The 13,505-nt window shown below is 35.7% G+C and overlaps 1 protein-coding gene across 1 annotated transcript in view; it reads right to left on the bottom strand.

Annotated features, from left to right (window-relative positions):
• The window catches only part of POLN (DNA polymerase nu), a 96,401-nt gene that overhangs the window by 26,013 nt on the left and 56,883 nt on the right, over positions 1–13,505 (bottom strand). Inside the window, exons 18-20 of the mRNA XM_061992588.1 lie at positions 7,490–7,572; positions 3,821–3,952; positions 864–974 (exon numbers count right to left, since the gene is read on the bottom strand). Of these exons, the coding sequence (XP_061848572.1) occupies positions 864–974; positions 3,821–3,952; positions 7,490–7,572 (326 nt within the window). The remainder of the gene's footprint in view (positions 1–863; positions 975–3,820; positions 3,953–7,489; positions 7,573–13,505) is intronic.

The raw sequence follows: 13,505 nt of genomic DNA, 5'->3' as shown, positions 1-13,505 counted from the left end.
GAAACCCTGTCAGCATCACCCAGCTAAAAAATAGTTTCTCCAAGCATAGCTTGGCAGGAGGTATCATAGTCTTGGACTCAGTTTTTATATTTTCCTTTCAGTGGCTAAATGCAAGACTGAGCCTCAAGCTCTTTAAGCAGAGTGTGTTAATGCATCAGATTAACTTACATGTGAGCACTTCATGATTTTTACATTTCCAATGTATATGGCAAATTTGCAGTATTTTTCTCTAAGAAAAATACCTTTTTTCCTGCCCTCCATAGAATTAAGTTTGAGCAATCCTTATAAAGAATTAATTTGGTTTCGAAACAAATAACAATGTACAGTTCATGCAATGCTGTATGTTTCTTAAAATAAATACAAATAAATGAATAAAGTAAAACTGTCAAAAGAAAAGCTAGCGCTTGTAAGCAGCATAATCACAGAAAATCTTCTGGCTTAACAAACTATCAAAATCAGAAAAGAAAATATGTTTTAAGACAACTATATCTGGAGCATCAAATTCTCAATATTATCTCTATACAGAGTTTGTATTTCATAGAATCATAGAATCATAGAATGGTAGGGGTTGGAAGGGATGTTTAGAGATCATCTAGTCCAAACCCCCCTGCAGAAGCAGGTCCACCTAGATAAGGTATTAGAATATTGATACTGTTGCTATTATTATTATTATGTTGATGATACTGTTCACTGGCAATTTCCAAGGCATCTAAAATTCTGTAGTAAAACTCACGCCTCAGTAGTCTACTCCAGTAGATGACTAGAATATCCATTCTTTCGAGATGATCAGAGTTGTCCACTACATCCAAGGTCAGATAAAGAGATAGGTAGGTAAGTAGGAAGGTAGGCAGGCAGTTTTTTACCTTGAACAACAAAATTGACAGCCTGCCTCTCTGCTTGAGTGCGTAGTTTGTAATCCTGTGCGTTGATATTAGCCAATGGTCTTTTACGTCCCATTATGGAAACCACATAACCTTGAAGGATTTAAATACAAGTTAGCACTCAAAGAAAAAAAGTCCATTCATTTTGAAGATGATACAGATTTTTGTAACTGTGTGCATGAGTCAAGTTAATATTTTGCCCTGTGAAAATAAGTTTCTCATACTTAAATGTTAAATGCTTACTGTATTTCTGGTCTGAAAATTATTTCATTCAAACAATTGATACAGGTTATATGACCAAAACTTTTGTTCACTAAAGCTCTATTTTCATTGGGAATGTCTATTGATATACCAGCAAACTCTCTCTGTGGGAGATGAAACTACAAATACTTAGCAGAATTCACTACCTATTAGCAGCCATAATTAGAGCTTTCCATGCAATGAAAAATTTACTTGGGAATAGCTAAGAAAAATAAATTTGTAGAGTAATTATATTATTAATGAATATTTCCCAAAATTATCAAATAGTCTTGGGGAAACATCCAAAGTTACAATTTTTTTTCTTTATGTAGTATTTTCGTGTCCCTTTCACAGCCAAACTTCCTTAACTCTAGTGTGGTTGGTCTTTCTAGTTCAAAAGAAATACAAGAAATCACAGTTGAAGCTTTATGGTAGGCCTACTGCTGTATTTTGCCAAAAAACACTTTTTTGGAGAACAAGAGAGAGGAGTTGAGAGAGGAAAATAAATATGAGGATCCTCTTGTCAAAATACTACACACAAACCCTTATTGTAGCTTATCTTCAAAACTAAACTTATTATTTTAACTTTTAACTAAACTTTTCTTATTTTAAGAAGAATCATCCATGTTAAAAACGTCTATTTAGAAAAGCTTTCATTATTCTTCTCATCACCTTGACTATCCATTAATTGGTACCAGATACCATGGAAGTTCAGACTACCACAGTTTCATCTCCTCTTTCACAACCGAGATATACAAGCACATGTGGTAAGGAGACCTTGTCAAACATGAAGGTACGATCTTACTATGGACAAGACACACACAGACTTATGGATTTATGTGCAGAGGATGAAGATGGTTCTGCTGAATTAATAGAGTTTTCTGTAAACTATCATATTTTCGGAAGCACTGACAGCTAAAGTACCAGTCTTGGAACACAGAGTTGAATTACCTGGAGGTTAGGATATCCTTTGGTAAATCAGTCTTCCAAGTTTAACTAGGGTTTTCCAGTAGCTAAAGATGGAATTCTTGAAACATTGGATTCTCAGAGGAAAATAGATTTACTGTAATACCCTTGATCGAAAGGAATCATCCTTGCAATACTCATAGCTGCTTAGCATCCCCAAACAAATACCATCTTTCACATAATAGTGACAGACTATGTTTCTGTGGTCAAAGATTAATCTGCAAATCCATATTTGAATGAGGTCTTAATGTAGTCTTTTGGTGGTAATTTCATTAAAAAAACCCAATATAATATACATACTAATATAATAACAAAATCATAAATTAATATTATTTATATGCTTATCATGTCTACACAGAATATTGGACATTCATAATACCTAATAAAATATTAGTCAAGTGGTTGCTGTTCATCTTTGAACTGCAAATATGTAAAGAAATGTTACCTTATAAGAAGCTCAATAGGTTGGAATTCTTTGTGGGCAAGTTGGAATCGAGGGTGGATTAAAGGAAAAGTATTAAATGACATTGACTTGCTGCAGATTTTGTTGAACTTATACAACCGAAACAGATTGTTCTTCTACCATAATGGTTAAAAAAATGGTTGATAGATGGGAGTGGAGGAGTAAGTACTAATTAGGACAAGTCTGTTTTAATGGCAATAAAGGACATTAGTTATGACACTCCTGTCTACTAAACTAAACCAACTTCTTTATCCACAGAAGTTTGGTTATTGGAATTCATTCACTTTTAACAAAAGAATGCTATGTTATTTCAGACAGATCAAAAATATAGAATAAATGTACATTATTTTACTAGATATGCCACATTGGACTTAATTACAGAAAAAATAGATTTTAACTAACTTTATATTTTTTTAGTAATATTAATGAACAAATGAATGCAACTGCATGACAAGGCAGCTCATGCTTCCAGATTTTTAACTTCTATAAAGTAAAAAGAAGAATATCATCCATTTTCATGACTGCAAGTCATTTGTATGTTTCTATCGTGACACTCACCCATACAGCAATGGACAATTCTAGATTCTCAATTTACTATTTATTTCTATATAATGTCTTAGCACCACATTCACTATTAAGAAACGAAATCAATTTTGATAGTTTTTCTAATTAGTTTTTAAAAGATAATACTTCAAGCAGTTATCTTTTCTCTCCTCAAATTACTGTACTTCCAGAATTCACTAGACATAAATGAATACATATACTAACAACAAAGTTAATGCAAGATGAGTCTGCAGCTGCTGGCTCTAAGAAGCACTCTGCACACATCTGCCATCACAGCTACCACCTGAACTTCAAGAACATAAATTCTGACTGATGCAAAGAAATAATACATTTTAAAAAATGGATGCTGTAAATTGGCCCTTTGACTAAATGGCTGCACTTCCATGCTTCAGCAGCCACAGAGCATATTTATTAAGTAAAAGATTCCTCAGGCTTCCTTGTGTTGGAGTACATTATATGTCAAACTGATGCAGTGTAACTTGACATTAAGTAGGGTTCACTGTGAGAACAGATATCTTGTTCTGTTAGCATCTTTCTGAAACAAAGCAGATAGGTTTAACCAGCTCCTCTTAAGAGTTAAAAAATTCACCAAGAAATTATATCATCCTGTAGTTGTCTGACTTTGGGTCAAGCTGAAGCTTTGTCTTCACCAGTATCACACAGTGCTGATCGGTAAACAAAAACATGCTTATAGACTTTGTATTACCTTTATTCCGACATTGTTCAATGGTTTTCTTTGTAAATTCATGTAGTTTCTTGTATTTTTGCATAAAACTCTCTATAAATTGACTGGCTTGAAGAGGAGTAATTCCTAGACAGTCAGCAAGACGCTCTTTACCTGGTGGCAAAGACATTATCTGTGTTATGCAATAAAGCAGAACAGAAATCCACTACACACAATAGCAATCTTACATTCACAATTGGTGGAATAAGTTAATTTTGCTTACTTCTATGAAAGATGGTGGATCTAATATACCACAATCATGTTTCAACAAAGCAAATGTTTAACTTTGAGCTTGAATGTTTTACTTATGTTACTGGTTTGAGAATAAGAAATATATACAAGTATGCAATTAAGAAATTCCCAATTAATATCTATACTGTGGCTGAAGGTTCTTTTTGTTCAAATAAGTATTCTGGTTTATCATTTGTATTGTTTTGCTGCTTTAAGTATGATTTTACTAGTTCATTGTTGAAATCTGAAAACTTTGAGGAGCAGATAAAGAATTTGAAATCCATTTAAAATAAACATGAATGTGAATGAAGATATAAAAAAGGATGGAGATGTAGCTGGTTCTGTTTAGCTAGAAGCTTTAGATTTGGTGTAGAAGTCACACAAAACTTAGCTCCTGAAGCAGGCCAAATAGCTTGATGTTAGAAAGGCCATTAGGAGTCTGAGTCCCATGGATTCAAACAGTCAGGCTCCTTAAAGTCTGTAAAAATCTCGGTCAAAGTTATGAGATAAAAGAGTTGGAAAAACAAAAAATAGAAAAAGTGTTTCAACCAAGAGAGAAAAGGATAATAGCTTTTGGATAGGATATAGGTGCACAAAAGTTCTTACATTGTATCTAAGAGCATTTATAAGATAAGGTGGAAAAAAGATGAAGATGGCTTTCCACAGTGTGAAAATATAAACTAAGAGCTACAGCTTAAACATTTATAAACCAAACAGTTCCAGTAAAAATAAAGCATACACCAACATTAGTCATATGAGGTTTGAAAGACAGATATATTTATGTCAGCTGCACAGCAACACAAAATCAGCACCGTGTCTGCAAATAATAGAAGATGAGAGGTGACATCTCAAGGCACCAAAGGAATAGAATAGTTGTTGTCACAGTAATGCTGTCAAGAAAAATTATTTAGCATCTTTTAACAAGAGAAGATTTCAGCCACCTAAATGCCATCACTGTCAGTCTGATGTGCATTTCAGAACAATTCTGTAGCATTTTGTTCTATCGTGCCAGGATCTGCATTGAGTTGTAGAAATACCAGTCTGGACAAGGTGCTGGAAGAAGAAATTCACAAGACATTCAGGATGACTCTTGCTGAGCTATTATAGGTCTGTACTTTTGTTTGACATCTAATTAATTTGGGTTTTCTTCCTGGATGAGCAAAAGACAACTCTATCTTCTAAGGCATATACTGTTAGCAGGTCAGAGACTCCCATGGCTTCCTTAGAAAGCTGCAACATTTAAGTTTGTGCACATTTTCCATTTAAAGGAATATTGATATATAGGACAAGGATTGAATAAGTAGGAAAACTAAACCACAATATTAATCAGGAAGTCTGAAAGATTGTGGGGAAATGCAGCTCCTGGGAAGCAAAAAGAGGAGAATGTACAGGTCTGTAATTGTGTCAAATCATGTTCCACAATGCATGAGCACAGACCATGTGAAGCAACCCTCAGGAGTGGAGCGCTCTCCTTGAGTTATTTGTGCCAGAGGAATTGTAAGCAGCAGTCTATGAGTTTTACTGCTCTCCATTCTATAATATCACCTTTCAAAACTGAAAATACCACTGGTTTCTCTGCTATTCATTTAAACGTCTTGACATCCCTCTGTATCATTTCTGGGCTTGAGCATATTGTCTGGAATGGAATTAATTCCTTATTTAACAGATGTTTAAGTTATCTGTGCTTTAGTTTTACAAGATGAGTGAAGCAGAAGCATGTGAATTGAATTGCTCCAAACCAAGCAAAAGACACTGCTGTCATCTCTCTAAACATTTGGTGTGTTTATTAAAGTACCAACTCCTAGACATAACGAGACTCTTCTTTCTTTATTATGCTACTTTCGTAATTCTTCTATTTTCTATTATAGAAAAGACCTTGAAAATGTGAACCAAGTGGTAAGAAAATAAGGTAAGAAAATAAAAAGAAAAAAAGAAAGATTACTATTTACTGCATGAAAGATTTTTATTCACTCCTGTAAGTGTGATACAGGCAAGCTCCTTAGGGAATTATTTTGTATTTTTCAATCCCAAAATAAGTGAAATAAATATTATTCACAGTATTCCATTGTATCAAAATGTCTCCTTGATGAAAAGTTATCCATCTTTTCGAATGGAGACAAACTGTGGGTGGAATTCAGCCCATCAATTTCAAGTATCTAATGATTATTTTTTGTCAGCCCAGTATCCATCTAAATAGTTTAATGATATCACTCTGTGTTATGTCTTAATTAGGATCTGATCACACTGCTAATGAACTGAAGCATCTTATTATCTTTCAGGTGCTTCAGTTGCCCTCATTTGAGAGAAAGGGAGATGAAGTATCCAAGTAGACTGAGATACTTAAATCAAGCACTGCTGCACTGAAAGGTTTAGTGCCTGGTAGTGAGCAAGAGAGAGAGTGCCAATACTCTCTTAATCTAATCACCCAAGTTTTCTCTAGCACCAGGGAGGCTCTAGCTCGACTAACTGAGGCATTTCCTTTGATCCACTGACTATATAAAGAGCTACAGGGCATTCAACCAGTGATGATTCAGTCAATTAAGTCAGGTACCTGCCAGTTACATCGAGAGAGAAGGGAACAGACAGGAAATGTGTAGCATGTGCCCAGACCCAGGGTTAGCAATGCTAAAGCTTGCATTTTGTAAAATAATCTAGCGATTAAATCATTCAGGCTGGAAATGGGAGATTTGATTCCATTCTTAGCATAGGAGGGTCTGAATTTACATTGCAGAGAGGTAGTGCTGGGCTTTTTTAATACAGATTTTAAACAATGATGTTTGAAATTCAATACACACATGTTCATATAATCTGCACCTAGAATGGGTAACTAGATTTTTGCAAGTTTTCTGCAGTTGTGAAGAAACGGCAGCAAATATTAAGATCTGAAGTAAGGAAATGCTTGGATACTGAGCGTTTGGCTGAGCACTGGCACCAGATGCCCAGGGAGGTTGTGGAATCTCCATCCTTGAACACATTCAAAAGCCATGGTCCTGGGCAACCAGCTCTAGGTGTCCCTGCTTGAGCAGAGGGGCTGCACCTGGTGACCTCCTGAGGTCTCCTCCGATCTCAGCCATTCTGTGATTCTACAGATGTGTTTTGAGACAATATTGGAGTTCTTTTAATTTCACTGGAATTATTCTCATCTGTCTATGTATTGACAGAATGCAAAGTCCATTAAATATTACACTCATTTTAGATAAAGACAAATGCTTGAGTTACATCAGCAGCAACTAAATACAAAGGTGACTGTATTAATCTGATCATTTTCTTAACAGGTAGCTCATTTAATAAATCTTGATAAAAATTAAAATTCATTACTCTGACAAACTTTTATTCTCCTTTAGAAATCCAAACTATGTATATAAATTATGTATAAATTATGAACCTACTGTAGCTGGTTCTGTTTCTAAAAATGCCTACCTGCTCCATAAATCACTGAGTAAACTATACGCTTTGCTTGCTCTCTATCTGCATGTTGCACTTGTTCACTTTGAATTCCTTTCCTAAACAAACAAAAACCAAACATTTTTAGTTAAAACTAATTAATTACTTCTACAGAAAATGTATTTAAAGTCATTAAACATTTAATAAAAACAGACTTTTAACATATGAACAGAAGTACCTAAAAGCCTTTGTCTTTATCCAGGAATGTACCCCTTCTTTATAATTTTAGTTGCAATAGTCTATAGTCCATATAGTAAATAGGCCATAATAAATGAAACTCATTTCCTTTTTTTTTAAAAATGAAATTCTAATCTACTATATCATTAGTTCTTTAAGTTGAAAATGATCAGGGGACTGACTATCCTCCTTATGAGGAAAGACCACGGTAACTGGGGTTGTTGAGTCTAGAGAAGAGGAGACTGATGGAGGATCTCATTAATATTTACAAATATCTAAATGGTGGGTGTCAGGAGCTTGGGGCGTCCCTTTTTTCTATAGTAGCTGGCAACAGGACAAGGGGTAATGGGATGAAGCTGGAACACAAAAAGTTCCACTTAAATATAAGAAAAAACTATTTCACTGTGAGGGTGAGGGAGCCCTGGCACAGGCTGCCCAGGGAGGGTGTGGAGGATACTTCTCTAGAGGTCTTCAAAACCTGCCTGGACATGTTCCTATGCGACCTGATCTAGGTGACCCTGCTTCTGCAGGGAGGTTGGACTAGATGATCTCTAAAGGTCCTTTCCAACCATACCATTATATCATTCTATGATTCTATGATTGAAAAGGATTCAATATTGATCCATGAGAAAAATTAAATCTTTCCAGCAACAGCATTTTTCCACTATGTGACTTACATACTCAACAATGTCATATCAGGGCTTCACTGATAGGAATATCCAACCTTATTATCAGAAATATTGACTGATAATAAAGTATGCACAGAATCTCTTCATACATCTCACAGAGCTCCACAATAGAGACATTTCATAAAACAGCAGCACTCACTGTTTCCTAAGTGGAGCTAGTTGACCCCCAGCAAAGTATCATCCTTCCTGGCTCACATTTGCTCACCAATGGATTGAAACAGCTCTGAGACAGGGCTAATGGATTTAGCAATTTGCAGATAAAAAGCTAGGACTCTGCTATCCACCTATGCTTTTTCTCATCCTCATGTAGCTTCAGAAAGAATGCTGACATGACTTAAAATTGAGAACACCGAGGAATATTGATCATTTGGTTTAAATGGAAGCACACTGGGGGAAACCACAGTCATCTCACATTCTGCAAACAAATACCTGCTCAAACAGTATTTGGAACATAGAGATGAGCTGGTACAAGAGATACTTGATAATGCAATGTGTGAATAAGTCTCCTCGTGAGTCTTTTCATGATCATTTGGTTGCATTTTTAAAAGCAAACTTTGCTATGCTTTGTTATAGGAGTTTTTGCCATGAAAAATGTTTTGTTGTGAAAGTTCTGGCTGATGAGCTCTGAGAAAATGGCATCTTTATTTCCACCTTCTTGAAGAAGAGTCTTTCATCACTATTTTGATATTCAGACACCTAGAAAATCAGCAGAGCCATAAATTTTTGCTTGCTTGGCCTATACAATGATTTTAGCCAAATCTATGCAAAGTGCTGGTATAATTAGGTACTTTGAATGAAAAAATGATAGACCTTGAGTGCATTCAGATTTAAGCAAGTCCTTATGGCAGTTCAGATCTTTTGACAAGGAAAAATAAAAATGAGTAGGATTTCAAACCTTCACTGGACAAAGAGTCTTTGGTTTTGTAGAAGCTCACATCACTCCTTTGAATGGTACTAATTGCTCAAAGATAGATTTTTCACTGCTCATTTTAGACTGAGAAACGTGAAGAACTGGATAATCCAATATATAGCGTTTTCCATCTGTAATGAAGCCTATTAACACAAGTCAGTTGTTCTGGTAGCTGGAAACTTCAGTAATTTGCCACCTTAGTTATGTCAGGTTGAAAATTCATGGCTTTTTAAAATAAGGTAGGTTGAGATTCCCAAATGTACCTGAATAAGAGGACAAAGTAGTAATTGGAGCTAATAAGTGCAGAATTAGGAAAACAGACATCATTAATAATTTCCTGAAGCAATCTCTGGCATACAATCCACAGGAATTTCCTGAGGAACCTGGCAGAAAGCTATGTATACACTTGAGAAAGCATCTATCTAGAAGTAGGAAGGCAAATAGAATCTGATAAGTCAATCTTACTTGAGGACCTTTCTGAGATGAAGAAACAAGACTGAAGAATGATGAAACCCAGGAAACAACACAAAATGTAATACTGCTTTCCTATGACAGCGTAATTTGAACTAGAGTCTTGGAGAAGATAAGAGATAAGAGTAAAGCAGTAGAGTTTACTTGCAGATTTACTTAAGTTTGAGGCTTGAGACAACTGAAAGATAAGGAATCAGCAGAGGTTTGTCTCCTCACATCTCTGAAAAAGAAGGGCTATAACAGAACGCAATGGGTAAGAAATCATTGAGATCTGTAGAGGGACACACATACATATCAATGGTACTGAGGAAGACACAAGATGAGAGTTGCTGGGAGGGACTGGTGGTTCTAGAGATACTCTAACAGTCAAAGGAAACAACATAACTTGATTATGTGTGTAGCAAGACCCATTGCTAGATTTTAAGGATGATTTTGCATTACCCGAGCTTCAACTTGCAAAGGCTGACTAGGAAAACCAACAACAGACGTGATAGGCAGTGTCAGGAAAAAGATCCTGTGTTTCCATTTTAAGCAATAATAAAGCCTCGGTTAACACAGTTATCAGTGCAGATGTACATGCATCATGTGGTCACAGCAATCACAACAGTCACTTAGCACGTCCTGATCTTTGGTTAGTCATGAAATACATGAGAAGCAATTAAAATTTCAGAGCTGTATCACAAATCTTTCTTTGAATATAATGCTAAAAGCAAAACGGTCACTCAACACTTCCTAGTGTGTCAGATGGGAAATGTGAGCACTTGGCAGAGAGACGTAAGACCTGTCACTCTGTATACTTGTAAGTTCATGCACCGCATTCAAGAATCCGGAAATAAAGTATGAAATTGCAATATAAATCACAAGTGCTCAAGCAAACAGAAGTCATGAATCAAAACTATTCCTTTTCTTTCTAGTAATGAAAATTTGCTTTTCTGTTTGTCTTGGCAGTGATTGGTTTCTACCTAGGTTGCTGATTGCTTCTGTAATACAGAGTGACATTCCTGCAGTGTGAGGTGAAGGCTATTTATTCCTTTGAAAAATAAAATGAGGGGGGTGGTTGCAACTTCTCAGAAACACAGCAGCTGTGTTAGAAATCCCCAGTGGGGTTTCTTCTTCAGCTAGTTTCCTCTACAAATAAATTTATATTTGTAACAATTATTTTGTTTTAACGGGTACTGTGAGAACCTACTTAAAGTTGAAACTTTTCTTTTGGCTTTGGACTCATCATAGAACACCATGATATTGAAAAGGAGATGCTGCTGTCTGCTTAATTCTGTAAGATATTTTAAAGCTACAATCACTAAGCAAGCTATTTAATGCATGAAAAGAGATAAGTTTGCTTCAGGTTTTGGGGTGGCAATAGCACTGTTTCTGGAGTCCTGCAGGAAATCTATAAGCAGTTATTAGCTCTAGTATGAAAGATATTTTTCCATTTTATGACATACTTCTCATTTTTCACTTAAATATGCTGCTTGTTCAAGTTTGTAATTAATATTATCATCTTCTTCAAATTCCTCTTGACTTGTCATCTCCAAATGGGCAACACTTCATCTCCTACGTTCCTGTCCCTCTCTGCACAGTTGTCTCGGTCTACCTCCACATCTTTCACATTTGTTTATCCTTTACTTTTCTTTGTTTAGTACTGATTTTCAAGTACTTTGCTTTTTATTACTTCACTTGATACATATCTTTTCAGTAGAATAAAGAACGGATTCAGTGCTGGAAAACATGATAAGGTAAACAGATCTCATTCTGCTTTGAAAGCGTTAGCAGAACAAAAGAATCTGGAAAGATCCATGAAAGCAGCAAAACAACTTGCAGCTGAATATTGTAGAAAAATGTGACAAACATAGTGACAGCAGAGATATACAAACTCTTTTAAAAGGTGGTTCTAGCTAAGAACTGGGCTGTATGCCTAAAAGTGAATAGCTGACCAATTCTTAGAGTGGAAAAACTGAGAAAAAACTTCCAGTGAAACAGTAAGGAAGGAAAACATCAAATTATTTTAAGAAACATACAGTGCAGATATGAAACTTAAAAACAGCCATCTGTGACTAATTTTTTCAGAGATACCTTGAATATTTTCTGTATGTTCTGTGTATATGTTTCCATATTATAATGATGTCTAATGGACATCTCAAAGAACTTCCTATGAGTAAACTCTTAAGTCTTTAAAACATAGGAATACTAAGTGTCTTTATACTCACAAAAAATACGACAGTCATATCTGTAATTTAAATAAAACTCAACTATAAACTAGAACAACACATTTAATACAGAGTAGAGCTGTGGATGGATTCATTTTTAAGCTGTACGGGTTGTTAAAGAGAAAGAACGAAGGCAGATTTATGTGTACAGACATGAGTTCACACAAGAAAGTAGATGAACACTAAAAAAAATCAAAGAGGCCACAGGACATGAAGTTTGAGCAATGCCAAAATAAAACTTTGAGAACAGGTAGAAATGGAAGGAAATCAGTCTTAAAAGAATGCGATAAGACATTCCAGAATTGCTGGGAAATATTGTGTGCTGACGGAAGCCGTCTGTTGATGTACAGGAAAAGGCAGAACAAACTCCTCAAACACAATATCTGGCAGCCATGCGTTGCCTTGATCTGCATTACATTCCAGCCAAGCTGAGCTCAGTCATAATAGCCACAAAGCTCTTGGCTGCTCTCCCGCATCTGCCAATTAATCCAAGTCCTAGCTGAGAGCTTGTTGATGTGGGAAACAAGATGGAGTGCCATTGAATTCATTTTATACACGGTCATTAATGCCCAGTAAATGAGTGGGTATATGAGCAAATACACATCCGCTCATCTGACTGCTTTTATAGCTTTTTCTAAATGTCACTAGTGAACCACAAAAACCTCTCATTTTTAATCACCTGTTGCTACTTAATAGCAGATGAGGGTTAGATATTTTGTAAGTTTGTGCATGGAATTTGTGTGGGCATATGAAACCAGTACAGACAATTCATGTAACTAGGGGCAACTGCAGGCTTTAGAAAAGCTCAGTTTTGCAGTGGCATTGCCACTGTGTGTATTTATTCCCACTCTGGTACTGGGAGAGGTAAAGTTGTCTTTCAGTGACCACTGTACAAGTTGGAGAATTTTTGCCATGGATCACTCAGGTAAATGTTGAGGTTATATACTTAAAACAGAGGCAGAAAGTCGAAGCCTCTCATTCAGGGAGTTTAAATTTGTGTTTTATTTATTCTAGAGGTTTCCATAAAAGCTTTTAGTTGTGTTCAACTTGTTTGAATGAGGCTACAGCTCTGTCAGCTTGATGTCATCCTTCCTCTACTACAGCCAGCTCTGAAACATTTTCATCAATGTGTCCATTTCCCCTGTTTATATGTCACCATACCAACAGCATTTTAATTTGTTTTATATCTATTTATCATCAGGAAAAACTTTATAGTCCCTATAAAATCATTTTTTAAGATTCCAGAAGCACCTTAGGATTTTAGAAGTCCTTCCAATGGTCAATCATAAAATAATTTCTTTTATCTGAGTTGCCTCTGCAGTCCATTGCATGAGATTTATTTAATTAGTGTTCAGCCTTCTTTTAAAGAGCATAATATGTAGCTTTCATATATTATACAGAAGATAAAGAGATGTCTTTGCACTTTGTTCTGTGGGCTAGAAGTCTTGCGTTGCTACTTTCTAGAGTAGCGAGGAACCAGATAAAGAAATTGCAACAAGGTCATATAAATTACAGCTATCACCACTACCAATTTGTTG

Source organism: Colius striatus, chromosome 3 (assembly GCF_028858725.1).
Source record: "Colius striatus isolate bColStr4 chromosome 3, bColStr4.1.hap1, whole genome shotgun sequence".
NCBI classification, from domain to species: Eukaryota; Metazoa; Chordata; class Aves; order Coliiformes; family Coliidae; genus Colius; species Colius striatus.
Note: the sequence above shows the minus strand (reverse complement) of the source record. Positions and strands in the feature narration are given on the sequence as shown.